We start from the raw sequence: 27,221 nt of genomic DNA on the forward strand, positions 1-27,221 counted from the left end.
ATGTATCATCCTTCTTTTGAATTCTTTTATACTCAGAGATTTCTCATGCTTCTTCTTCGAAATGTGGCTTTAAACCATTTAGTTCATGGTGAAGGAAATACTCATCCACAGACTGTGCTTGGCAATCCTGAACAAGTTGATTCAGATTTCGGCCCTTAGTTCCTGGCTTAGGATTCTGCCAGCACTGGATTTAGTGACCTCCTCATTATTCTGCTGCGTATTCGGCATGAAATAAATATTGCAGTTGTGCATTTGAAACAGATTTGAAAGCCACAAAATGAGGGGGAAAGAGATGGATGCACAGCCCAATTGCCACTGGATTTGGGATGCATTTTCCCCACTATTAAACTGCATGCTTGAACTATCAAAACCCTTCCAGTAGCACCTTAAAGACCAACTAAGTTAGTTCTTGGTATGAGCTTTCGTGTGCATGCACACTTCTTCAGATACACTGAAACAGAAGTTGCCAGATCCTTCTATATAGTGAGAGGGTGGGGAGGGGTATTACTCAGAAGGGTGGTGCGAATAGGAGATTGGCAGATAGCTGGGATGAGCCTGTTGACGACTCTTAACGACTGTAATAGGTCTTACAGGAAAAGGCAAGGGGTGAAAAGGTGAGAAATGGCTTAGTTATGTATAATGGGATAAGAATCCAATGTCTTTGTTCAAACCAGGTCTTTCCATGGTTTTAAGTTTGGTAATGAGTTGTAATTCAGCAGCTTCTCTTTCCAGTCTATTTCTGAAATTCCTTTGTAGTAAAACAGCTACTTTGAGATCTTGTATAGAATGTCCTGGGAGATTGAAGTGTTCTCCTACTGGTTTCTCTGTTTTGTGATTCTTGATGTCAGATTTATGTCCATTTATTCTTTGGCGTAAGGTTTGGCCTGTTTGTCCAATATAGAGAGCTGAAGGACACTGTTCGCATTTGATGGCATACACAATGTTAGACGATGAGCAATTGAATTGTCCCAAGATGGTATGTGTGATGTTGTTGGGGCCAGTAATGGTGTTGTCCGGGTGTATGTGGCAGCAAAGTTGGCATCTGGGTTTATTGCAGGCTCTGGTGCCAGTGTCCGTGTTAAGTCTGGTTGTAGTATTATTGTGGGTTAGGAGTTGTTTAAGATTGGGCGGCTGTCTGTAGGCAATGAAAGGTCTTCCTCCCAGAGCTTGAGAAAGAGAACTGTCATTGTCCAGGAGAGGTTGTAGATCTCTGATGATGCGTTGTACATACAGCTCCCAAGTTAAAACAGTACACCCCTTGCCTTTTCCTGTAAGACCTATTACAGTCGTTAAGAGTCGTCAACAGGCTCATCCCAGCTATCTGCCAATCTCCTATTCGCACCACCCTTCTGAGTAATACCCCTCCCCACCCTCTCACTATATAGAAGGATCTGGCAACTTCTGTTTCAGTGTATCTGAAGAAGTGTGCATGCACACGAAAGCTCATACCAAGAACTAACTTAGTTGGTCTTTAAGGTGCTACTGGAAGGAATTTTTTTATTTTGACTATGGCAGACCAACACGGCTACCTATCTGTATCAAAACCCTTGTTACCTGAGGAACCTGGCCAATTCACATTTCAGAATGCTTTGCTGTTGTTTGCAACAGTTGTAACAGATACCTTCAAGTGTGATTACAGGATGTATCCTAAACAGTTCATCTCAAAAGCATCGCTGCGGGTGTCTCTGAATACAAGGCGATGCTGTCATGGCAACAGGGTGTTACTTAGCAAGCATTCCACTTTGTTCAGGCAACAGGGGAAGGGTTTTGAATTTAGAAGAGAGTTACACACACTCACACAGTTGAAGCTGCCAGAGAGTATCTGGCTGCAAATGGGGAGGCATCGAAAGGGATCTGATTTTGGAAGCTGTTAGAGGAGGGGATATGAAAGGAACCTTGCATTAGGCAGCAGTGATGAGAGGGAGCTATGAGGGGAAAACCTCACAGGGGGACAAGAAGGTAAGAGACAAAGAGGCTGAGGGCAGCACAGACACATGAAAAACAATGAAGTGGATGCAGAGATCATTGTGTGAAGTTGATACAAAGGGAAGCAGTAGAAGTCGAAGAATGTAAGAAGATATGGTGGGAAGCAAGGTTGGGGGAGATATTTGATTCAGTAGGCATTGAAAGCTGAATCTATCAAGTTCACACATTCTAAAATAATACGTGAACTAAAACACAGGGCTCCTTTGAAATGTGCATTTATCTGAATTTTGCAATACAGTTCTCCAACCCAACAATGTTTGTATGTCTTAGGGGGAAGTGCATAAAAATGAATGCAAAACATAGATTATATCAGGGGAAATTGCTTGAAAAAATATGTACATTGGTCAAAACTGCATATAAAAATGTGTTTATCGTGAGAAATTTGCAGTAAAATCCTGATGGATTTTCAATCGCTAATTGCTTCAAAATGTGGAGAACTGAATTTGAATGTGGAAAAATAAGAACCGAAATTGGCAGATCCTTCCATCCTTGGCTGGAAGACTAGGGGGCTTATTTGGGCTCATTGAGGTGTTGACATTTGTATGACACACTAGGTTAAAGGCCATGCTGAATCTCTAAAAGATGCAACTTCGCCAAACCTTTCCTCACACACTAGGCTCCTCATATATGCCAGGCTTATAAGAGCAAACAGCTAGGAAGGACCTTTAATAGTGCAAAACAAAATTATATTTTAAAGCTGCCGTGGCTGCGGGATTCTTTAAAAACACTGCCACTATCATCACCACCAACATCAACAGGCCACAGAATTTGTCAGTTTCCAAGATAAGGTCATATTCATGCTGTGCAACCTTTTGGCTTTCGTTGTAGAGTGTTTCCAGCACGAGAAACATCTCCTTTCAGTAAAAGAGCAAACAGACTTTCCACCAACACTCTTCTGCCCTGTGTAGTCATTCTCTTCCCACTGGATGCAATGCTTTGTTTCCACACCTACTAAAGCAGAATTGGGGAAAGAGAGCCATCACAGTAGGAGGGAAATTGTTACTCACACTGGATAAATCTTGTACGTGCAGAGTAGCTGGAAATATTTAGAGAAGTGCCTCACCCTCCCTTGTTCTGATCCTTCTCTGTAATGGCCAAAACAAAATGCTTGTTTCTCCTACCCATGATCATAGTGCATGTAGTAGGGGGAGACTGAAAGTTCTTTTTTGGATGCTGCGGAAAAGCATGAGGGACTGACAGTATAAGCCACTCAGATTCGCTACTCTTGTAAAACAAAGGCCTTAGTGACCTCTCCGGAGTAATTTGTGGTAGTTTTATCTTGTGACCCACTGCCTCTGGCCAATGCCATTCCTCTGCAAGCCATGGCCCTGATTCTAATTGCCTCCCTGACACATCTCCTTTGGGGGGAAATAGAGCATCCAAAATGCCAGTCATGGCACGCCATTTATCAGGTAGTTTGGTCTGATCATCAGTAGGCTATTTCCTCTCTTTGTCCAAGGACTGGTCCCAGTCTACCAGAAGTTACCAGTGCAACCACAGAAGACTTCAGGTCTAGGTCTAGGAGTTGCTGGGACCATGGCAGGGAGGGGCTTGAATAAGGTTGCGTCCTTATTCTTTTAAAGAACTCTGTGGAGTAAAGAGTACTGGATATCTTGTTTCATACCCTAATGGGAATCCTAGAAGACTTCCACATTCTCCTTAAAATTCAGAGAAGTTTTTCGTGTTTGATGTCGTATTGTGTTTTAATTTGTTGGAAGCCACCCAGAGTGGTTGGGGTAACCCAGTCAGATTATTAGTAAGGGCTTGAGAAATTTGTAGCACTTCTTGAACAGCTATCACACTTGACTGTTGAGGGGACTCCTTAGATAGTGAAATAGTTTCTCCTGCTCCACATCTGAGATCACTCATCTCCACACTTCACTCAGCGGTCCTGTTGAAGTATGAAAATGAATGCATTGTGGGGAGGAGCCAGTAGCTGGTCTCACCCTTGGTTGTTTGTGCAGAGGCCTGCACCTGAACAATACTGGCAGGGTAAGTTGTGCATAGGGAGCCTACAGGCATTTGGTTTCATCCACATGAGTTGTAGGCCAAGGAGTGCTATCGAATCAGGAGTAGCCATAGTTTAATAGTAGAACGCATGCTGTGGGTACAGAATGCCCCAGGTTCAATTCAGGACATATACAGTTTAAAAAGGATGAACTAGCCTTTTTAATGGGAAAAGGCCCTTGAGAGCTGCTGCATCAGATTATATTGGGTTAGATAACTCTGTGTCAGGCAGGTTCATATATACCACGTTCACACACTGTTTTCCATGTAAACACCTGCACAGGGCTAAAGCATAGGAGCTGTAACGTCAGACCACACTTGAGCCATCATTACATCAATGTAGGTGGTTTTATAGCACCCTCTCTTGCTTGCTGAATGTAGTAATTTCTGTTTTCTATAGATGTTGCAGTGCTTATTCAGTGGGAGTTGTTGGGAGGAAGGGAAAGGAGAATGTTAGCCACTTTGAGACTCCTTCGGGTAGTGATAAAGCAGGATATCAAATCCAAACTCTTCTTCTTCTAGAGATCCAGTAGTGATGCTAATGAAAGGCCTGGATGTAGAACAAAATAAGCTGATAGGTGACAAGAAAAGTTCAGGAAAGGATTAATTATCACACACTCTTAGGGCTTTATTTTTTAAAAAAATTATGTATGTATGTATGTATGTATGTATGTATGTATGCATGTATGTATGTATTGAATTTATATACTGCCCTATACCCACAGGTCTCAGGGTAGATCACAGAATAAATGCACATCCTGAAGCAACCAATAACTAATTGTGTGGTTTACGGTGTGATAGCTCAGTCAATAGAGCATGAGACTCTTAATCTCAAGGTTGTGCGTTCGAGTCCTCTGGGGGGCGACAGATTCCTGCATTTCACAGGGCTGGACCTTGTGGTCCATTCCAACTCTACAGTTCTATGATTCTATATGGTGATAAATCTGCGGCAATGAAAATTAAATGCTTTACCAGAGCAATAATAACAATGCATAGAATTTACTTTAACCCAAATCTACTTAGAGAAAATAGGAATCATAGTTGTCTAAATCAGTGCTGCCAAATGGTACCGAGTCACTGCTTCAAAGCAGGCAAATTGCACAAATATTGGCTTGGATCCTAAAATATATGGACATAATGAAATTAAAGGAAGGAAAGTTTCCAGTTTCTTCCTGCCCCTTGCAGTGGTTACACCCACAACTCATGTTGACTGTCTAGTCTCCTTTCCTTGTTCCATTCAGCTTCTGGGTCTTTCATGTCAGCTGTAAGCTAGGTGAGCTGCATGGTGTTTTATCACTGTTATATGATCTGCTAATCTGATCCTTCCATTTCTACAGTTTGCAAATCTCGTAAATTCCAGCCCTGCCACTATTGCCAGCCCAAACCTATGGAGAAATTATTATCACTTATAATATTAACAAGCTGGATTATGAAGGTTATTGTTTACAAAGCCCTCTCACCTTTTAATAAACGTGGTATGACTGTTGTGTCTCAGCACAGTCTGCCACCATGCGAGGATGCTCTGCTCTGGGTCCAATGGCTGGCAGGGATCATCATGGCTGCCTCTGCAAGCCATTGAGTTTTAATTGAGCCTGCCCACAAACTTTTTACATCAGCAGTGGACTTACTGGGCCTGGGTATGCAAGTTTAAATTGCAACCTTCTTCTTCTTCTTCTTCTATTAAATTTGTATACTGCCCTATACTCACAGGTCTCAGAACAGGATAAAATCACAATATAAAAAAAAAACCATAATCAAAATAAAAACAGGTTCCTTAAAGGAACCTGAGCCTAGTTTTATAAAAAGCAGATGTGATACAACCCTGCTTCTAGCTTGTACCACTTTTGATACATGCTATTTTGCTGTTTGTCATTTTGTTTTGTAAAGATGCCTTGAATTGCCTTTAGTGAGAGAAGGCATCTAATAAATTTAATTATTTATTATTAATAATAATAATAGATAGCTAGTGGGTGTGCACATGCCTGAATATTTCCTGAATGGAAAAAGATAACACATGAACATGGAAAACTAGTACATCAGAAAAAAAGACAATGGTTGTTTTTTCTGTGGGCAGATATTCCTGCCCCCTCCCATGAAATAGCATTCAGGCATGAGAGTTCCCACAGGCAGCCTGAAAGTATGCAACCCAGAAACTGGGTTGCTACCACACATGTTGTGAGAACATAATCTGCAGTTCTCATACTTCCCCAACTCCTCTAATAGCTTCCTATCTTGTACTTCAGAATGCTATGCACAAAGCTAGAATGAATTCCTGACTTCTACGCTTGATTATTTACAAACCATTACACAGAGGGATAAAGCCAAAGAGCTTGGAAAATTTCCAAACAAACAAAACGGAACATTGTGAGCTTAATGAGAGAGAGAGAGAGAGAGAGAGAGAGAGCGACAGACAGACAGACAGACAGACAGACAGAGACATAGCTACACCCTCTCTTCAAAGATATTCAGAACTCTTCCTTGTGGCTGGCAATGCCGTTGGATAATTATCTCTGTTCCATCACTGAACATGAAACCAATGACCCACTGGAGCGATTTGTCATTTCTGAAACTGTCTTTCTGGGAGCTAGCCTGGCCTTGCCTTCGCTGAAGGGACAAGCGTTGGTGAGCTTGTGGTTGCTGCAGGATGAGCTAGTGGGTTTATGTTGGGTGCATTTTAATTGTGTGTCCTCTCAGCAAAGTACTACTGTGGCAAAGTACTACTGTGAAATAGATTTGCTGCGGCAGTAGCAGTCCTGTGTCCTGTAGCTCTCTGGAAAGCTATTGTAGTCTATTGGACCTGAAGTGATGGCTGTAGTTTGCCTAATGCCACCTGAGTTTTGCTATATACCAGCATATCACTCACTGCACCAAAAACAATAAGCACCCTATGTTCTGACGTCTGTTGGCAGAAATTAAATTAAGCTACAGCTTTATGTTAAAAAAATGGTTTCTTATAAATTCTTCAAGGATGCTCAAAGTGGAGGCAAGTAAACAAGCAGGTTTTAAGCATTCTCAAAGATGTACACTGAAAGTGTTATGGCTTTAGTTCTGGTCTAAATTTTCTGTTAAGGGTTTTCATAACTGAGGGATTTGCTGCTTCTCACAGAAGCAACACTTGCTTTTGTTTTCAACATGCTGTGATGTCATGTCATCATGAGGTTGTTATTGGGGCTTAATGATATTTGAAATGAAATCCATAAGTAAGCACAGAGCCCTTCTCTTGCTGGAAGCAGCTTTTGTGTGGGCATTTTCAGTTGTTGTTTTCTTAATAAGACTATAGTTATAGGAGAGGCGTAGCAACCATGAGTTGGTTGATATTTTACTTTGGCCACAGAAAGTGGCACCCTAGTTGCAAGTGTCCCATTTCATCCCCCCCACCCCACCCCGGAAATATTATGAAGCAAAATGCACTATGGGTGGGTGTCAAGGCCCAATCTGAGTCAGTGCTGGCCGGGGCTGGCACAAGACCCTTGGCTGCTGAGGTAAAGGAGAAGATGGTCCTTGACATCTGAAGGGAAGGCATTCCACATGGAGGGCATCACCGAGAAGGCCTTCTGCCTGGTTCCCTGTAACTTCATTTCTCGTGCTGAAGGAACCAGCAGAAGATCCTTGGAGGAGGACCTCCATGTCTGGGCTGAACGATAGAGGTGGAGATGCTCCTTCAGGTATACTGGGCTGAGGTCGTTTAGGGCTTCAAAGGTCAGCACCAACACTTTGAATTGTTCTCGGAAATGTACTGGGAGCCTGTGAAGATCCTTTAAGATTGGTGCTGTATGGTCCTAAAAAATCTCACCTTTGGGGTCCTCTGTCTTTTGACCCTGCTGTGAACTAATTCATTGTTTCTCCATTGGGTTCTGCAGAAGTTGCCATTTCAATCTTTGAAAAGATGCAAGCGCAAGAGATCCTCAGGAACCTGCGGCTTCCAGAGTTTGAAGACTTCAGTCAGTTTTTCCGAAGTTTGCCGGCTGCTACCTTGGTTGGCATTGGTGCCTTTGCAGCTGTTGTTGCTTACTGGTTGGCCAGCCGGCCAAAAGCAGTGAAACCACCATGTGACCTCCTGATGCAATCAGAAGAAGTTGAGGTGAGTCTTTATGCTCTTTACAAAGAACAAGAGTTGGACTTTATGAAAAGTTGTTGCTGTTCTTGCTGCACTTTTTTCATTAGTAGGCAGCATGGCTCTTACATCATTGATTTTTTACAATATTCATAGGCAGCAATCTTAAATGTTGTAACAGTACAATTGATTTTAACAGAATGGTTTGTCCAAAGTTGTTTTTCAATTTTCCTCTAGATACTAATATATCAGAACAAACTTAGTATGGCCTGCTTGTCTGCAGATTACTGCCACGTGCGCCTCTCAACCACATATTTGTTTTTGCAGCAAAAATGCCTTAATCCAAATAATTACTGAATATTTCATTAGCTTGCTATTACTTTGATATCTTATTTTTAAAAATATGTTTGTTTGTGATGAACAAGCACTTTCAAGAAAGCACTTGCTGGACTGAATTCCAGTTCTGTGGAGCAAAGTGTTTTTTTGTGCTGACCTTCACCGAAAATGATAAAACATGGGATATCTAGCTGCCTAAATATTAATGAAATATTTACATGTTTGTTTTCTGAAAAATTAATGATGCAATACAGTCCCCTTGCCATTGTTCTTGTTTGTAACATGCTTTTAATCCTTGGAGACATATTTGTAAAAGCCTAGACAAAGCAAGGTAATTATACTATTGAGATTCGTGTTATGGTACTCAAAACCCCCTCATTATTATTTTATTTTTAAAGTCCATACAAAAACTTACCTATAGTAATTGTGCACTCTAATCCTTTATACTTTTGGGGTTACTTAGTGTTATCCAAATATATAATTTTGAGACAGCTGAAAACAAACTACTTGGGCACGGTGGGTGCTGAAGTGGTTTTATCACATGGGCTTATGAGGGATTGCTGAGGCAAATGGACTGCTCAACCAATGATACATGAAGCTTTTTCCCCTACTCTGAGAAATCACCAAGCAACCATGCAGTAAGCCAATTGGAGAAAGGAATTCAGAATGAAAATACTGAAGGGGCAGAAGTCAACACAGAGGAATAATTAAGAATACATTGTCTCTGAGCTGTAATGATGAGATCTAGTTTTTTTCAAGTCCACTAATCACAAGGATCAGCCATACCTAAACCTGGTATTTTCTTCAACCAATCTGGAGAAGGACGACCATATAATAATAATAATAATAATAATAATAATAATAATAATATCCAGGCTGATCAGTGGATTTATTCATTTTATTTGAAAAAGGAAAGTTCAGGAAAAATTTGATTGAAACTTTAGGCTACTCTTTGATGTATAAAATAAGGAGACAATTAAAATGTTCCCACTACATTATAAATGAGATACTGTAGTGGGCCACAAAATTCACATTGTGCCAGTGTTCAACTACATAAAGAGACACTGTCAAAGGTGAGTAGGGGGAAAGCAACTGTTTTGAAGGTTGAGGCACACAGCTGTGTATAGAACAGAATCCCCCCCTCCAACTGACTTTTTTGTGAGTAACATGAATGATGCAGCAAGACTCATGAAATATACATTTAATTCCATGCAAGTGTCCACAGGGAGCATTTCTGCAGCCAGCGGTAAGAGTATTTTGAAAGCACATTGTACAAAACAAGGATTCAGAAAAATCAATACGGCAAAATTGCAGGTTTGGAATGTTCTGTAATGTTATGCATAAACGAAGCATAAATAGAAACTTTTAGCAAGCAATTATGTTTTCACTGCACCATAACATGTGGCTTTGAAGGTAACACAGATTGATATATCCATCCACATGCTCTCCTACAGCTGAGGCTCCTGAAAGCGCATGCTTGTATGCTCTTTGGCCTTTGAGCGATCATGCTGCCACTATTTATTCTGTAGCACAATCCAAGCATCCGCATGTGTAAGCAGTTGCACAATCTGGGTTTTAAATCAAGCAGGCGACCTGCGTGAGAAGAGGAAGCTCCGTGCTACAGACTTTTGCAACTCTTGGAAGAGTTGTTTGTAGAACAGAGATGACATGCTAGAGAGGAGGGGCTTAGCAGTGTCCTCCGCACTCCGCATTGTGTGATTGCTTACACATGAGCACAGTTAAATGCCCAAATAGTGCTACTGTAAATTGACAAAAGGGACGTAGCCAGGCATGTCAACCCTCACATTCTTTAGCATCTTGACAGTCTTGCCGGAAAGACATGAAAAGGGTGGAGAAACCAGGGACAAGAAGGGATCAATGTGAGCTAATGCAGCTGTGTGTAGGTATAGGCTGCATGTCTGTTTGCATTGGGGATTAAGGAGTGTTTAGCATAGCATTCTTTATACTGTCTCAGAGTCTGTACTTCAATGGCTTTAAGAACTTTGTCTGAGTAACTGGAATGTGACTCTAAGGGCCAAACTCCTGATCTCCCATTGTCTGTGTTGTTTCACTGTAGGGCTGGGATGGGGCACGGAGATCTGTAATAGGCGACAGCTCCCAACTGCTAACCCACTACTATGATGATGCAAGGACCATGTATGAGGTTTTTAGAAGGGGTTTTAATATCTCTGGTAAGTGTTAATGTGGACTTGTAGATCATAATGTTCATCTTCTCGCCTAAACTTCCTACTAGACCCACAGGGGGGCTGTTGGCTCAGTTTCTGTAAGAGGCCAGTTGTGAACTGAACTTTGATGTTGACCAAGATTGGAAACTGCAATGGGCTGGAAGCAGTTTGGGATCTAGAAACCGAGGTGGTGGTCCAAATCGTTGACTGTAATTGATATTGCAACCCTTGCACATTAGTTCAAACAGCTTCAGCATCTAGCAGTATTAACTGTGTGTGCGTGCTTTCTGGCAGCCCCTCTTTGGGTGAACAGTAATCAGAGTATAAATTACTCTGTTCTGAAGCAAAAGAGATAATATCGCTAATTCCAGGAGGAGCTAAAATCATGCTATAACAATTCTACCAACCTTTAGGATAAATCTGATGTTATAATCACGCCTCCTATAGCCCTCCCTTCCATCCCTCCTGAAAAATTTGCAGTATTTTGTTCTTGTTAGATGGAGGTTTTTCTTATTTTCCCTTCTGCTAAAGGAAACTGAACCAATGGGAGGTGACATTTAGAATGGAAGTATCAATCAGATAATGATGATGCAGCCCTCTAGAGTCTAGATATATTAATAAGGCAGTGGAGGTGCTTAATGTCACAGTCACCTTCTCATTTCTAAATGAGAACACTGAATGGTCCATGAGGGAACTTACAGAATGCAATATTCCATTAGGCAAGATAGCTTCTGTTTGCATTTGATGGTTCTCTGTATGAACTCCTGGATTGCTGACATACACCCTGACCTTGATAATAACAATGGTTTATTTTTAGGCCTGCTGTCCTGCTGAGGAGCACTCAGGCTGCCAGGAAGTGCATTATTAACCATCTTTTGGGAAAGAATTATGGTTCTTATAGCTCATTTCATCTGTTTTTCTTTAGAAAATGGCCCCTGCTTAGGATTCAGGAAACCAAAACAGCCTTACCAGTGGTTGACCTATAAAGAGGTGAGGTTCATGTTATATTTTTCTTAATAGAACAACAACATTAGAAGAGGGTTTTTGAATTATTGCTCTTGTGAAATATGTGTTCCTTCCACACAGCAGCTTGTTGTGAACTTAGTAATGCTCACATATGGAAGGTTTCTGTAGTGTCCATATGATGTTGTCCTCATTAAGATGACATCCCATATCTCCTTTCCAATTTTATCTGGTGTTATGTGTGTCTGCCGGCAAGACTCCCACTGGTCTTTTTAAGGCTTTATTATCTGTACAAAACATTTACAGTGCAGAGTGTCTCAAGTCCATGTCTGCTCACTCGCTAGCAGAATCTGGGAGTAGGCAGTCCTTAAACTTTCCCCAGCATAGCAGTCTTTTGTCCCCCATCCTACGCCTCCCCTCTCTGTGCGTAAACTGACTGCGCAGAGAGGGTGTGGGCAAAGGGGGACCTGCCTCCCCCCCACTTTGCTCAGGCCCGGTGTTGCGGCTCTTTCTAGCATCTTCCGAGCCCTGCATCACTTCCCCACTGGAGGCGGGGCTTCCCTCCTCACCGGAGGAAGAGCTGCTTTGCACGATCTTCGGAGGCTCCCTGTAACCCAACTGCTCTTCCACCTCTTGCCTCTGAGCTGATGACAGTTCCCTGACATCTAGATTTACTATTTCTGAAGGGAGGGAGGTTAAAATCAAATTATTTAATGGGAAAACAATATGGGACAGCATTTTGATGAATATGATGTTGTGTGGATGCTGCACAAAACTTCCATGCATGAGAACCACCAAATTCACAGTAAACAACTCATATATATATATATATATATATATATATATATATATATATATTTCATTTTAATATCATAAATCCCTGAATATTTTACAAAAACTATACCAATCAGTATTCCACTATTGCATCCATCAAAAGTTATTTACACTGTTTAATTTATCTTAATGCTGCCAGTGTTTTCAGCTGTACACAATTATTTCCCATATATTCAATAAATGTTTTCCAATCTTCTTTAAATGTATGTTCTTCTTGTTCTCTTATTCTATATGTTAAGTCTGCAAGTTGTGCATATTCTGTCAACTTAAGTTGCCATTCTTCTTTGGTTCACAGTAAACAACTCTTTATGAGATGCGGGTGGCGCTGTGGGTTAAACCACAGAGTCTAGGGCTTGCTGATCAGAAGGTTGGCGGTTCGAATCCCTGCGACGGGGTGAGCTCCCGTTGTTTGGTCCCTGCTCCTGCCAACCTAGCAGTTCGAAAGCACGAAGTGCAAGTAGATAAATAGGTACCGCTCTGGCGGGAAGGTAAACGGCATTTCCGTGTGCTGCTCTGGTTTCACCAGAAGCAGCTTAGTCATGCTGGCCACATGACCTGGAAGCTGTATGCCGGCTCCCTCGGCCAGTAAAGCAAGATGAGTGCCGCAAATCCAGTCTCATCTGCGACTGGACCTAACAGTCAGGGGTCCATTTACCTTTACCTAAACAACTCTTTGGAAGTGCCCATACACTATAAGAGCTGTTTGTGAACAGACAAACACAAAATCCCTGTTAAGAATATCAGTGGATTTGCCTAATGCAATGTGCAAGATGATCCTCTGTTAATTCTTCTTAAGTATTTTCTTTTACTTTCAGGTTGCTGAAAGAGCAGAAGCATTGGGATCAGGTTTACTCCAAAAGGGGTGCAAACCATCAGCAAGTCAGTTTATTGGGGTTTTTGCACAAAACCGGCCAGAGGTGAGCTTCAAGAAAACCAGAGCCTTATCTCCAACTTCACATTTTATTCATATTTATTGCAAACTGTAACTTATACCTTTCATAATCTCCTTCCAGTGGATCATTTCTGAGCTGGCTTGCTATACCTATTCCATGGTTGTGGTTCCCCTGTATGATACGTTAGGCCCTGGAGCCATTCGTTATATTATCAACACAGGTAAAAAGAAATGTAGATTCATTGTGAGTAAATAGCTTCATAGAAAGCTATTTTTGCTATGTAAAACAGACACAGCTTTGGCTGTTCAAAGGGAGCATTATTTCACCAATAAGAATCGCTTCACTTCTGAATCCTCACCTTCTAGTGAAATGTTAGAAGAGGAAAACAGAATGTCTTGCACACACACAAAAGACTGACTGGGTGGTATATAATGGTACTCCTTGGCAGGATGATATAGCCAACCAAGCTACCCTAGGGCAGTTTGGTTGACTGTGTGTTTTATTGTGTAGGTTTGTCAAGCCAATATCAACATTGTGATATTTAATAGGTACTTTTAGTGTTAATATTCAAATACTGCATCTTTTTAAGATCCTTTACCAAGTCCTCATCCCCTACAAAAAAAGCTATTAAAATTTCAGCAGGGCAATCAGACCTAACCTGTCAAATTCATACCTTTGAATGCACTTCAGAAGATACCCAAAGTGGAATTTGAACATTAAGCACTAGTATCAACAGAGTCTAGTTGTGGCTCTGTAATGGTTTCCTTTTTGGAGTTCCAGGGTAACACTAGTTCATTTCAGCAGTCATCCACTGGCAATATAGTACCAGAACACCTGCACTTTCATTTTGCGTTTTGGCTTTTTTTCTGGCAACAATCATTTCCCATCAGAAAAGATCGATCTCTCTGCTCCCTTTCTTTTTAAACACTAAAACAACTGAAGGCGTATACCAGTATTTCCAAAGGAAAACTGTCATAAAATGTGTGTGAGAGTGTGTTATTTTGTATCCTGCTTTTTGCCCAAAGACCCGAAGTGGCTCATGACATTTATAAAGTAGGGCACGTTCAGCCATGGGGAGAGTCAGGCCGGAAGATGAAGAACAAGTTGAAAACTAGGAGAACAAGTTGAAAACTAAAATTTAAAAATATTGAAATCAAGATCCACAGAAGAAAGCAAGGGTGGTTGATGAGTCTGGAAAAGCAAGAGCTGTTAAATTAAGGAACTGGCGTATTTGTTTATTTGAGCTATTCCACTGTATCGACCAGGGTGAAGTACAAAAAATAGGCTGATATCTGGTGCTGGTCATACTCCAAAAAAAATCCATCCACTTTAGACCATTGATTTCAGTGCTCTATTCTGAATATGACTCAGTTGGGCATCACCAATTAAATAAAACCCAGCCAACCAAATAATAAAATAAGCAACATAGTAAAATGCACCAATGAACAAAAAAGTCAGTTAAACACCAGAGTAGGTGAATCAACATAAAGCACTTAAAATGCATTGGCAAATGAATAAACCTTAAGCTGTGCATTGAAATAACAATGTTGGTCCTGCTTCTTTCTGTAAAGGGTGGGATGGGATTTCACAGATGGGAGGCCACCACAGAAAAGGCTCCTCTGCATTCCTATATCTCTTTGTATAGTGGTCAGTGACAAATTTCAATGGAGGGCGGATTATGATTTTTTAAAAAGAGAAATGTGTTGACACTGCACTGCAATTTTTTCAAACTTATTTTCTGTTTGTTTCTTTGTGTGTTTAGCTGATATTTCTATAGTAGTTTGTGATAAGCCAGAAAAAGCCAGAGTCCTCTTAGAAAATGTAGAGAAAAAACAAACTCCGGGCTTGAAATTCATTATTTTGATGGACCCTTTTGAGAAGGATCTTAAAGAAAGAGGGCAAAAGTGTGGAGTTCAAATCCAGGCTATGCAGGAAGTAGAGGTAAGGTTCTTATGCACTGTTTAACTGATCTCACGTTACACTGTATATGCAGTTAAGCAGCAGTTCCACAGAATTATAACAAATTAAAGTTATGTGATATGCCATCATAGTGAGTGAGTGTGTGTGTGTGTGTGTGTGTGGAGACTTGTCAAGACTAGCACAAGTATAAAATGCACTGATGGACAATCAAAGATGGCCAAAGTAATAATAATAAGAGGTGATTATTTTTTATGTCTATGCTTTTCATTGTGCAAACAGTTTTTCCTCTTATTTGTCGCCATCTGATATTACAACATGACACAAGCAAATGAGAGGCACACTGCAGAAAGGCATCTGCAGAAAGTGTAACCCTGGTGACTCAAGAAAGTGGGCCAATCCACTGGCTATAGCATGGGTGGCTAACCTCTGGCCTTCCAGATGTTGTTGGGACCCCCAGCCAGCATGGCCAATGGTCAAGGACGATATTCCAGCAACATCTAAAGGGCACTAGGTTAGCCACCTTCCTGCAGCAGGGCTAAAGGCCTTTGGCCAATCCACATATATTAAATTGTTCTCCTTTTTATTAAATCCTTTCAGGACTGTGGTCGAGAAAGTTGGCGTGCCCCTGTAGTGAGTATAATCCCTTTTATTCCACACTGAACAGTTCCTCATAAACAATGTGCACAATTTACCACAAACGTCTCCGGTGCAGGCATAACTGAAATGAATGAAAGCTGCAGAACAGCCTGTCTCTGTCCTTGCGCATGGCCCATTTGTTTTAATGAAAGCTGGTTCAGGGGTCTTTCTAGATGATTCTCATATTTAAGTACCATGTGGTTTTAAATGGAATCCAAGTTACTTGTGAAAAGCACAATTGGCCACGTTTCTTGCTGTGTATTAGAAGTTGTGCCCCTGGGTCCCTTTTTTTCTGTTTTTGGGATATTTCAGCTTAATGGACGAGGCATGAGATAAGTAAAATGGCAGTAAGATGGGGGAAGGGAAATTTGCTTTGGCGGAGGAGGTAACACACTTGGTAAATATAGTCTAGTACAGATAAGTGCCTAGCCGAACTACATGCTAGAGGTGGCCACCGAAACAGTTATTACAAAGGCCCCTTCTTCATTGCAAAGCACCCTGGGTAAACAAATTGAGTGCTTAAACATTCAATATGATCAGAGACTACAAAGTGATCCACTGTGGGGCAGAAATTAAAAATTCTGAGTTTTTCTCACATGAAGTATCAGCTGAGAAAAAAATAAAGCAGTGAACTCTGAGGAAATGAATGTGCTGGGCACCTACTACTGTGCTGGTCCCGAGGGTTAACCGTGCAGCGAGGTCCGAGTCTAGTCCGAGGTCAAGGGTGTGGTATGGAGGCTGTCTGTCAAAGCTGAAGCGGGGTCCGAAGCAAGGTCCAAGGCAAGGAGTCGGGTGAGGTCAGGAACTCTGGCAGAAGAGCAGGACAGGGTGCAGGCAGGAACAGGCTACCAACAATGTTGCTCCCGCAACCTGGGACTGGGGCTGGCTGGCTTTTATCTGCCCCGAGGCATAGGGCGGCCCCGGTCCACAGGTGACTCGCCTCTCCTGGCCTGGAGGTGAGCACTCCTCCTGCGGGAACTTAGTTCCCTCCACCTTTCTGCCCTGAGCCTCTGCAGCTCAGGAGAGGTTGGAGGGTTACCGGACCCAGAGGCAACCTCAGCTTCCCCTGACGGGGCTGAGAGTGGAGCACCTGCAGGCAATGCGTCCTCCCTCACCTCAGGAGCCAGAGCTGACTCAGCTGATGCCTGCACCTGAGGATCCAGCACAGGTGAGGACCCTTCAGGCTCAAGCCCCAGCCCCGGCTCAGCTGGTTCTGGAGGCGGGGACTCAGTGCAGGCTGGGATTCCTCAGGTTCAGCCTCTGAGTCCAAATCCCAGGCCATCACAACTACCCAACTACCTAAGTTCAGACAGCAGCCCCAGAGCTGCTAGAAGGCTGGGAATCACTTAAACTAACAGTACAAACAGGATTGGCTTGTTAATTAGCCTCGCTGAGGCCACACAGTGGCGTAGCATGGGTTGTCAGCACCCGGGGCAAGGCAAGTAATTTGCGCCCCCTAACCCGTGGATTTGCGCCCCCTAACCCTAACCCCCAGATGTTGCGCCCGGGGCAGCCGGCCCCCCCTGCACCCCCCACGCTACGCCACTGAGGCTGCAGGCTGGCAGCAGATCCTTCGCATACTTTTGCTGCTCCTCCTCTGGCTGCAGATAGGAGTTACTGCCATCCCAGTTGCCCCTGAGGGCGAAGGTCGCTCTCCCACTACCTGCTTCTCTCCAGACTCTATTTTTTCCTCCCTTGACACCTTCAATGTGCTGGGGCTTCCCTGCACTACTTCCAGTCGCCTCAGGTGACAGAGGAGGAGGGAGCCAAAGGCACCAATTTATGATTTCCCTCAAGTGTCTAAATATCATGGGCCAGCCCTGAGTACAATTTCTTACTCAGAGGTAAGTCCCATTGCATCCAGTGGGACTTAATCCCAGCTAAGTGTGCATATGATTGCAGCCCAGCACTCCTGCATGGCAAGTTATTCAAAGAAAGTACCGTCATCTGCTTTGTATGCTTGGAACAAAATACTTTGGCTGGAGGGACAAAGAATTCACACAGTGGGAAAGCATAATAATTTGTTTCAAACCTGCACTGTAAGGTTAAAAATGGATAAGCAATGTACAAGGAGCTCCCTGCTCCCCTTGGGAAGGAAGGCTGGAGTGTAAATCATATAAATAAGTAAAAATAAATGAACTAAGACATTTCTTTTTCTTCCATGACTTTTCTAGCCTCCTCGACCAGAAGATCTATCAATAGTCTGTTTTACTAGTGGCACTACAGGTAAACTTTACCAGTTTTGCAAGTTTTCCTTGGGCCTTAATAATGGTGACATTGTACAGAAAAGCATTTTGATTCCATTAAAATAATATGTAAATAGATATCAGATGTATGTAAATTTAAGTTATGCATATATTTTGAAACGTATTTCATATATACCAGAAAGGATATGAAAATATACTACTATACAAATTGTAGTACACTGGCAGATGAGAAACGGATAGACTGCTGCTTTGTCAGTTATTTAAATTTATGCATTGCATTTTGAAAAATAATAGAAACATGTATGCAGAGGATATCATTAGTTTTAGTTTAACATTGCTTATTAAGTTTACTATTAAAAAAAATAAAAGTCAGCCTAGCTGAACCAATACAGCTAATGAGCCAAAGTCTCTTATCACTTGAAATGTTCACTGATGTAAAAAAAATAAAATAACAGCTCCTGTTTTCGGATTCTGATTATTTGAACCATGTAGCCAATCCCTCTTCATTTTCTAGCAGGACATAATGAGAACTACAAACAGATCACTGCCAATATCCATGGGCTTTATCCTGAGTAACTTAGTCAGGATCCAATATTACCCAGCAGCAAAGTAAAAAAAAAAAAAAAGGCGCTAGAAAACTAAAGATAACAGAAACAATGAAATGCTGCCGCCCTGAAAAAAATGTCTACTTGTATCTTTCTCCTTAAGCCTCTCCAACCAGAGGAAGCAGGCATATTGTCCACCACCATAACCTTACTAGCCCCTCTTAGGAATTGACTTTGATAGAAAACAAGATGATTGTAAGATGATTGTGACAGTTCTTTCAAAACTGTGCCAAATGTCCCTTCTGAAAACCTGCCATAACCAAATGGTTGCGTCCAAGTGATCCAAGAAGCTATCTACTAATTTTTATGACATTAATTCTGACAGGGTCGGAATAACTGATTCCAGTAAGATGACAAATGATAAAGTGATACTGTATTCTATAGTGGCAAGACATTACTTAAGAGTTGAGGTTGGACACGGCCACCCCCAAAGAAAAAAAGTTATGAATTGCCATGACTGAAGAAGCTGAGTTTTTCTTGTTTGAGGCAAGGCATAAAATATAACACAAATAATCTTTACATTTCTTCTACTTTCTCAGAAATTCACTTTAATAATAATAATAATAATAATAATAATAATAATAATAATAATAATAAAGAATTTTTATACTCCGCCCATCTGGGCAGCTTCCAACAAAACACTAAAATACAATAACCTATTAAACATTAAAAGCTTTCCTAAACAGGGCTGCCTTCAGATGTCTTCTAAAAGTTTTGTAGATATTTTTACTTTGACATCTGGTGGGATGGCATTCCACAGGGCGGGTGCCACTACCGAGAAGGCCCTCTGCCTGGTTCCCTGTAGCTTGGCTTCTCGCAGTGAGGGAACCACCAGAAGGCCCTCATCGCTGGACCCCAGTGTCTGGGTAGAACGATGGAGGTGGAGACACTCCTTCAGGTATACTGGACCGAGGCCGTTTAGGGCTTTAAAGGTCACCACCAACACTTTGAATTGTGCTCAGAAACGTACTGGGATATTAATCTGTGAGCCTAACTTTTTTTTTTTAAAAAAAAACCCCTTCTTGATTGAGTCTTTTTAGCTACTGCCAAAGATGCTGAAACAGTCACTAGTGGCAATGAAGATCAATTATTTTATTAGTTATTAACTGTAGGACAAAATCTCTTTTAACAAGAACTCTGTGTGTTTTGCATATTAAGTTTTTGGAATTTAAAATGCTCCTAGTGTGTGTTAGGCTAAGGGTGTGTAGACTCTGGCGCCATTTCCTGACCCAATTGAATGGCCACTGAGCAATGGAATTTTTCCCTAGGCATTTGGATTGTGTGCTGGTTTTGATCTGGATCTGATGGAAGGGCTCCAGGTGTTTGGGTGCTGCTGTTCGCATCCACATTTACGTTTAACAATGTCAGTGTGATGTTTTCCGCAGCATGCTTTTGCTCTTGTATGAGTTGTGCAATACACCGGTCTAGTTCAGACGTAATGCTACACCATAGCAATTAAGCACAGCTTTCCAGATTGTCCAAACACAGACATTCTGTGGTTAATCTTAAATGTAGTTAGCAAAAGTAAGCCAGCTTCAGGGCATAGTTTAGCTTCCTGGTCTGAGGGCAAATCATGCAACCACCTTGCTGAAGCTAAGCAAGTCCAGCTCTGGTCAGTGCCTGGCTGGGTGAACCACATGTACAGAACCACATGTACACTGGCTTGGATTCCATGATGAAAGAAAGGTAGGCTGTAAATGTAGAAAAATAAACAAACATAATGAATAGTTTATGAAGCTGGTTTGTTTTTACCGGCCATGGTTAAGACAGAGCACAGTTTTGGGGTTCAGTATTAAATGCTAAACAACAACAACAACAACAACAACAACAACAACAACAACAATTTATTTATACCCCGCTCATCTGGCTGAGTTTCCCCAGCCACTCTGGGCGGCTTCCAATCAAGTGTTAAAAACAATACAGCATTAAATACTAAAAACTTCCCTAAACAGGGCTGCCTTCAGATGTATTTTAAAAAGAAGATAGCTGCTTATTTCCTTCACATTTGAAGGGAGGGCGTTCCACAGGGTGGGCGCCACTACCGAGAAGGCCCTCTGTCTGCTTCCCTGTAACCTCACTTCTCGCAATGAGGGAACCGCCAGAAGGCCCTCGGCGCTGGATCTCAGTGTCCGGGCTGAACGATGGGGGTGGAGACGCTCCTTCAGGTATACAGGACCGAGGCCGTTTAGGGCTTTAAAGGTCAGCACCAACACTTTGAATTGTGCTCGGAAATGTACTGGGAGCCAATGCAGATCTCTCAGGACCAGTGTTATGTGGTCCCGACGGCCACTCCCAGTCACCAGTCTAGCTGCCGCATTCTGGATTAATTGCAGTTTCCGGGTCAATCTAAAGTGGAAGTGGAATCTGCTGATCTAGTTGCGGCTGTGTGAGAAGAGAGAGAATGAATGAGTGAACAAGCCTGGGGCAGCGGGAGGGCTAGGTTCCTTCTCCTAACAGGAAACCATTTTTGCCTTCAACATGACTGCTTTTCCTGCTTCCTGCCATGTTGAGGTGGCAGCACGAGAAATTGCAGCCTAAATATGCTTGGGACCCTCCAGGACAGCTATTGTTTATGACAATAGTGTTCACAGAAGTCTAATTTCATCTGCATGATAGGCATAACGGAAGGGAATCCTGATTTAACTACAGCTGTGCTGGGATTTCAAATGTATGCACAGAGCTCAGTTTGGGTCACTGAGGTGGTTCTGCTTTATCAGCGGTGGAGAATCTGTGGTGCTTCAGGTTTTGCTGGACTCCTCCCATCATCCCTGACCAACGGTCCTGCTGGCTGGGGCTGATGTAAGGCGAGAGTCCAGAAACATCTGGCATGCTGCAGGTTCCTCATCTCCGTATTATGCTTTGGTCCAGAAAAAGAAACGGGATTTCCCTTTAATTCAACTTTGGAAACTCTTAAGTGTTCCTTTGATGTATTTTTCTTCTTCCATTCTCCAGGTAACCCTAAAGGTGCTATGCTGACTCATGGGAATGTGGTTGCTGATTTTTCAGGTTTTTTGAAAGTGACAGAGGTGAATATTCTATCTGATTTATTTATGTTGCAAAAAAAAAATCAGCAGAATGTATAACATGCAGTGAATCGGTTACTTTGATGTGGAAACAGCTACCGGATGTGAAACTGCCTTTTTGAGAGGTCCTCCTTGCCTTGGTGCATCTGGTGATACTCTTTCAAACAGAGCTGGGTTGAGTGTTTTTTTTGCAGGATGCTGAAATCTCCAGATCCATCAAAATAATTCAGGTATCAGTTAAGATACTAGCCTACAATTGTCAGTGAGTCTTTTTCTACATAGAAAAGGTTTCAGAATTTTGTTTAAGTCTTTATCCTCTTTTGTATGAGGATAACATCCCAACTTGACGATAAAGTTAGAAATATTTTGGAAAGAGGGAAGCAAATCAGGGCTGGAGCAGTGTGTCCTCAGCTTCAAAATGAGATAGCAGTCCGTGTTACCTAAAATGAGTCACAGAACTCTGAACGCTTCTTCTCTTTGTGCTCTGGAATAATTGCCAATAGGAATGTCATTTTCCATCATTCTCTGTCTGTCTCTCTCTCTGTACTCCAGATTGGAGTATATACCATAAATGTATTTCCTACAGTAAAGCTTCATCTGCATTGCTGAAAAACCTCAGTCTCGTGCAGTGCCTTGTTAGGTGCACTGATAGTCCTTCCCATTGTATTTACCAACTCTTCTAACTGGTTGACTTTTGCTTTCTTAAAGCATGGGTCCTACAATTAATGCAGTAGCAGGAAGCATGGTGGGGCAGTGCCACTCATCTGACCTCCCTCCAACTGAATCACTACTGCATGCCATGATGTTGCGGGACAGTGGCAAGGCAGTACAGTGCAAATGTACCAGCAGGAGCACTATATTAGTTCTGCAGGCACATTGGCACTGTGCTGACCTTAGTGGCATCTTGCTCCTTCCCCTCTCCATCCTGGTATGCAGCAGCGACTCAGTCAGAGGAACTTCAGCTGAGTGGCAGAGGCCTACCACGCTGTCAGCTTCTGTATTTATGTAAGTCATAATTCATAGGGGCTTACATGGATATAATCCCCTGTAAGACTGTGAGGAGTTATCAGCGTAATATGAGAAGGAAATGTAATTGTAAAATGTAACCACAGGTGATTCCTTCTGTGCATTGCTCTTCTTAGTTTGAATCTGAAATAATGTAATGTATTTGGGGGTTAAATGAGAACCTAGAATCAATGATGGGTTGTAAAAATAGGATCAAATTATGCAACATCAAAGCATTGTTAAATCAAAGGATTTGTCCAGCCTTAGCAAGAATGTGTTGGACTGTTCATGAAAGTTTAGTACAATTGAGGAACATGTTCTCTCTGTTCCTGGATGAATCCTGTTTGTAGAATCACTATAAACAGGATTAAAAACTCCACATTTTAGATGTGTGATTTATGATCACTGTCGTTTCAGTTAGTTTGCCATGATTTCCATAGCCTAAATAAATAAATAAATAAATAAATAGTAGCTTAAAGGTTGGTAGCTTAATCCTTTTTGCCATTCATGAGCATGTTTAGTGTTATGGGCTGGGCTTACAATTCCGTAGCAGTTTAATTCCACGTTAATTACCCTTCAAGTGCCCTTATGGATAACGTGGATCAAACTCACTTTCCTTTAAAAAAAAAATGAACAAAAGAGAGGAAGATAAAAAGATGGCCTCTTCCAGTGAGAAAACTTTGTGATCATGGTAGCAAAAATCTGCTGGGTATTAACTAATGTTACATTATCATTTAAAGTTGATATCCAAGTGCCGATTTAAACCATAGCAGGAGTCTAATACTTTAAGTCTGCAAGATTAGCTCATAAGGTTGCCTTCTTTTTCTCTCCCTAGTAGGATTTCTGTGCCAAGCTGCCTGGTAGGAAAAATCTAATCTATTAAATTTTGGTTATCAAATTGCCTTTGTATCCCCGCAAAGTGTCACTTGCTACATTTCTATTGAAGAACATAGGAAGCTGTCTTATAAACTGAGTCCGACCATTGGTCTATCTGGCTCAGTAGCTAACACTGACTGGCAGCAGCTCTCCAGAATTTCAAACAGGAACCTTTTCCAGCCCTACCTGGAAATACAAGGGATTGGACCTGGAACTTTTTGCAAGCAAAGCACATAGGTTCCAGCACTGAGCCACAGTCCTGCTTATCGGGTAGCTTATTAGTGGCAAAAGAATCCTGCCAGGTAGGGGTGAGGATCCTGTCAACCTTATGATCCAATCTTCTGGTTTTGAGCTGTACTAATGCTCAAATGGGCATTTGGAAATAAAGTTTAAATCATTTGGCATACAAGGTGTACAAAAAAGATCTGCTGTAGCCGAGTGGTGCAGGACACACTTTGCATGCAAAAGATCTTCGGTTCAATTCACAGCATCTGCCCGCAGGGCTGTGGAGGACTCCTGCCTGACAGTCTGGAAATCTGCATCCAGTCAGTGCAGAGCGATAGACTGTGGCTTCCCATGCTCCCAAGTCAGGTGAATGTTGGCACTCAGCTTTGTTGTTTAGCAACCGGACACCTTTGCAGGAAACCTCTTAGGAGAAAAGAGCTATGCCTTACCTTGGAATATCACAGGGCAACAGAAGTGTCAAGGACAGAGGACAAGAAGCCCAAGCGCATTGGTCGAAGGGCATGCTCACCACCCAGCTCTCCACACATGCTCTGCGCAGTGGAGAGCGCTCTCTGCATACGTCCCTGTGTTCTTCACCACTCCTGCTAACATAGTTCCATTGGTGTTGTGGCCTAACGCATTACTTCAAACACTGTTCTCTTTTTTCTCGCTTAATAATCTTTACCCCTTTTGCTCCTCTTGGTGCCATTTTTCTTTTTTATTGTTTTATGACTTTCTTGTTGTGTCTTCCTGTCAGTGTTTCTTTCCTTTCTGTCTCCCATGCCCTTCATCTGCAGAAAGTGATCTTTCCGAGACAGGACGATGTGCTCATCTCCTTCCTGCCTTTGGCTCACATGTTTGAAAGAGTGATACAGGTAAGAAACCTGTCTAGACTGACCCGGGCCTTGCGGGGCTCCTTGTTTTTGTTTTTTTTCCAGAGTCAGTGGTCTCCTACATTTGAGGATGCACACATTTCCTATTTGCCTTTAGCACACATGTTTGAGAGAATGGTACAGGTAAGGTCTTAGTGTCAGTGGAAGTCCACTAATTCCCCTTGATCAATGAGTCTGCTAATGGTCACATTTGTATGCCACACTAAACTGTAGTTTAGCATGATGCGCATAAGCTGCACAGAGCTGCAGTGTCAGGCTTACACACTCCTCCTCCTCCGCATGTCTGAGAAAAGGAGTGATTTCAACATGGTCAGTTTCCACAAGCCCTGTTCAAAGCACAGTTTCTGAAGCTGTATTGTTTAAACTAACCATAGTTAACATTAAGAACAGCTCTAGGCTTAGGCAACATGGGAAACAGCGCTTAACCAAAAGTGAAGGCTTTTGAACTCCTCCTCATGGCTGCATGGAAGTAAGAGAGGGGAGGGGAGGGAAGAGCCTGAAGCAAGCATAGGCAAACTCAGCCCTCCAGATGTTTTGGGACTACAACTCCCATCATCCCTAGCTAAAAGGACCAATGATCAGGCATGATGGGAGTTGTAGTCCCAAAACATCTGGAGGGCTGAGTTTGCCTATGCCTGGCCTGAGGCTTAATGCTGCCTGTGCACATCCATGGTTTAGCCATGGTTTGGGTTTTACCGTGGATTCAGTGGCTGCAATCTGGTTTGCAACTACAGCCTGTCTACTGTAAAAGTAAAAACACTTACACTCCAGAAATGCCATGGGCTATTTGACAGGGGGAATTTTCAAGCCCCAGTTCTTTGGCACCACCCCAGACAATATCTCCCAACTTCCAGCTTCTGCAGAACCTGTCTGCTGCAGCATAACGGGATACTGACTGCTCCGAAACTAGTGTTGAAATTTCTAGTGGACTTAAACACGACTGAATAAGCATTCTTTTATTCCACTGACTTAAAGCTGGGTCTGAAGAAAACTGTCCCCAACAGAGCCTGAATCACAGCACCAAGTGTAGTTTTCCTTTAGCAAGGAAACAAATATCAACAAATAAAGGTCTCTTTTGAAGAAACTTTTATATGAATTTGAGATTAATCCAGTTACCATGCAAAAGAACGGAAAGGCCCAAAGGTTAAATAATAACAACATATTATTTTCTGAGAGAGGCTAGAAATTGGACAGCTCTTGATAACAGATTTGGGGGTGGGGAGGAGAAAAATGCCTCCCTATCCCGTTCTGCTGAGATATTCCTTCTGTCAATGGACAGGCAGCATTGAGTACTCCCCTACAGAAATTAACAACCGGAGAGGCAGTTTTCATAAGCACCATAATGACAGTGGCTGCTGCCAGTTCATAAATCATCTGGTTCACATATTACATTGTCTATGCTAACATATACTGGGAAAAGTACAAGACCCTTTGCATGGAGGTGTCCTGGCTCCCACCCAACACACAGAAACCCTAATGTGTGAGTAAGACGAGATGTTTATTCACGCAAGTAATGGTACAAGGTCAGCAGAAGACAAAGAGTTCAGGAATCAGGGAATACTTTCAGAACTGGATGGAAGCAACAAAGATGTCCTGACAGGTTTCATGCCCCACCCACTAACCTTTTAAAGGCATGGCATGCTCACTCACAAGATTCACTCACTTTGTAGGAATGTCAGAATTGCAACCATGTGCAGGGTGGGTGGGTCTGCTCCCTTCTGCGAAAGTGGCAGCTGCTTCTAGGCAACATTACTGCACCCTAGGCTCCAGATTCCCTGTCTAGCAACGCCTGATCTCACCATTCAGGTCTCCTTTCAGTTTCCTCCTCCGATGTTGGGGCTTGCCAATCCAAACCTGATCCCAATCACACAGCAGAGATCTTAACATTATGACCAAATGACCCATACTAAATGACCCAGATCAAGGAGAGCTATTCATAAACACGCAAATAATGCTTAAGAAAGCATTGTTTAAATGAGCAGGAAGAATAGTCACTATGTATGTGATTAAACTAAAATTTATTTTTTTCTGCTTTTCCCATCACAGTCTGTAGTGTATTGCCATGGCGGGCGAATTGGGTTCTTCCAAGGGGACATCCGCCTACTGTCTGATGATATGAAAGCACTGCGTCCCACCATATTTCCTGTTGTGCCAAGACTGCTGAACAGGATGTATGACAAGGTAAGCCTAACGTATGTTTTAGCGATTAAAATAATCAGTGATGGTCTACAGTTCTGTTACCCAATTAAGTTAAGTGGACCTACTGAATACTACTTTTTTGCATCTTGAATTCTTTGGCTGCTTTGTTTTCCGCTTTGCTGTAAATCAGCAGAAACAAACTTACACAGAGTTATCACATTTGAAAAGTGAAACAAACTCCCAAGTTATACCTAGCTTTGTGCATTACTGTTTATTACATGTAGTCAGTATAACTTGCACATCCTCAGTATGAGTTTCCCTTCTGTCTGATGTTGTAGCTTAGCAGATAGGATACTGAACAGAAGAAACTTGTGCCTCTAGTTCCACCACCTATGTTTTTCTATGCCTGAAGATTATTATTGCTAGCAGGATG

At 42.2% G+C, this 27,221-nt stretch overlaps 1 protein-coding gene across 12 annotated transcripts in view; it reads left to right on the top strand.

Moving 5' to 3' along the window:
* ACSL6 (acyl-CoA synthetase long chain family member 6) overlaps positions 1-27,221 on the top strand; it is a 77,909-nt gene that overhangs the window by 34,517 nt on the left and 16,171 nt on the right. For 6 of the 12 annotated variants that reach the window (XM_082211566.1, XM_082211571.1, XM_082211573.1 and 3 more), the window contains 11 exons: positions 7,854-8,074; positions 10,461-10,575; positions 11,495-11,559; positions 13,182-13,283; positions 13,380-13,479; positions 15,022-15,200; positions 15,777-15,809; positions 17,990-18,041; positions 21,580-21,653; positions 24,554-24,631; positions 26,696-26,830. In XM_082211566.1, coding sequence (XP_082067692.1) covers positions 7,854-8,074; positions 10,461-10,575; positions 11,495-11,559; positions 13,182-13,283; positions 13,380-13,479; positions 15,022-15,200; positions 15,777-15,809; positions 17,990-18,041; positions 21,580-21,653; positions 24,554-24,631; positions 26,696-26,830 — 1,154 coding nt within the window. Of the gene's footprint in view, positions 1-7,853; positions 8,075-10,460; positions 10,576-11,494; positions 11,560-13,181; positions 13,284-13,379; positions 13,480-15,021; positions 15,201-15,776; positions 15,810-17,989; positions 18,042-21,579; positions 21,654-24,553; positions 24,773-26,695; positions 26,831-27,221 lie in introns of all 12 variants that reach the window. The other 6 variants (XM_082211564.1, XM_082211568.1, XM_082211570.1 and 3 more) reach the window with 2 other exon arrangements.

This window comes from Podarcis vaucheri (genome assembly GCF_965113315.1).
Source record: "Podarcis vaucheri genome assembly, chromosome: 2".
NCBI classification, from domain to species: Eukaryota; Metazoa; Chordata; class Lepidosauria; order Squamata; family Lacertidae; genus Podarcis; species Podarcis vaucheri.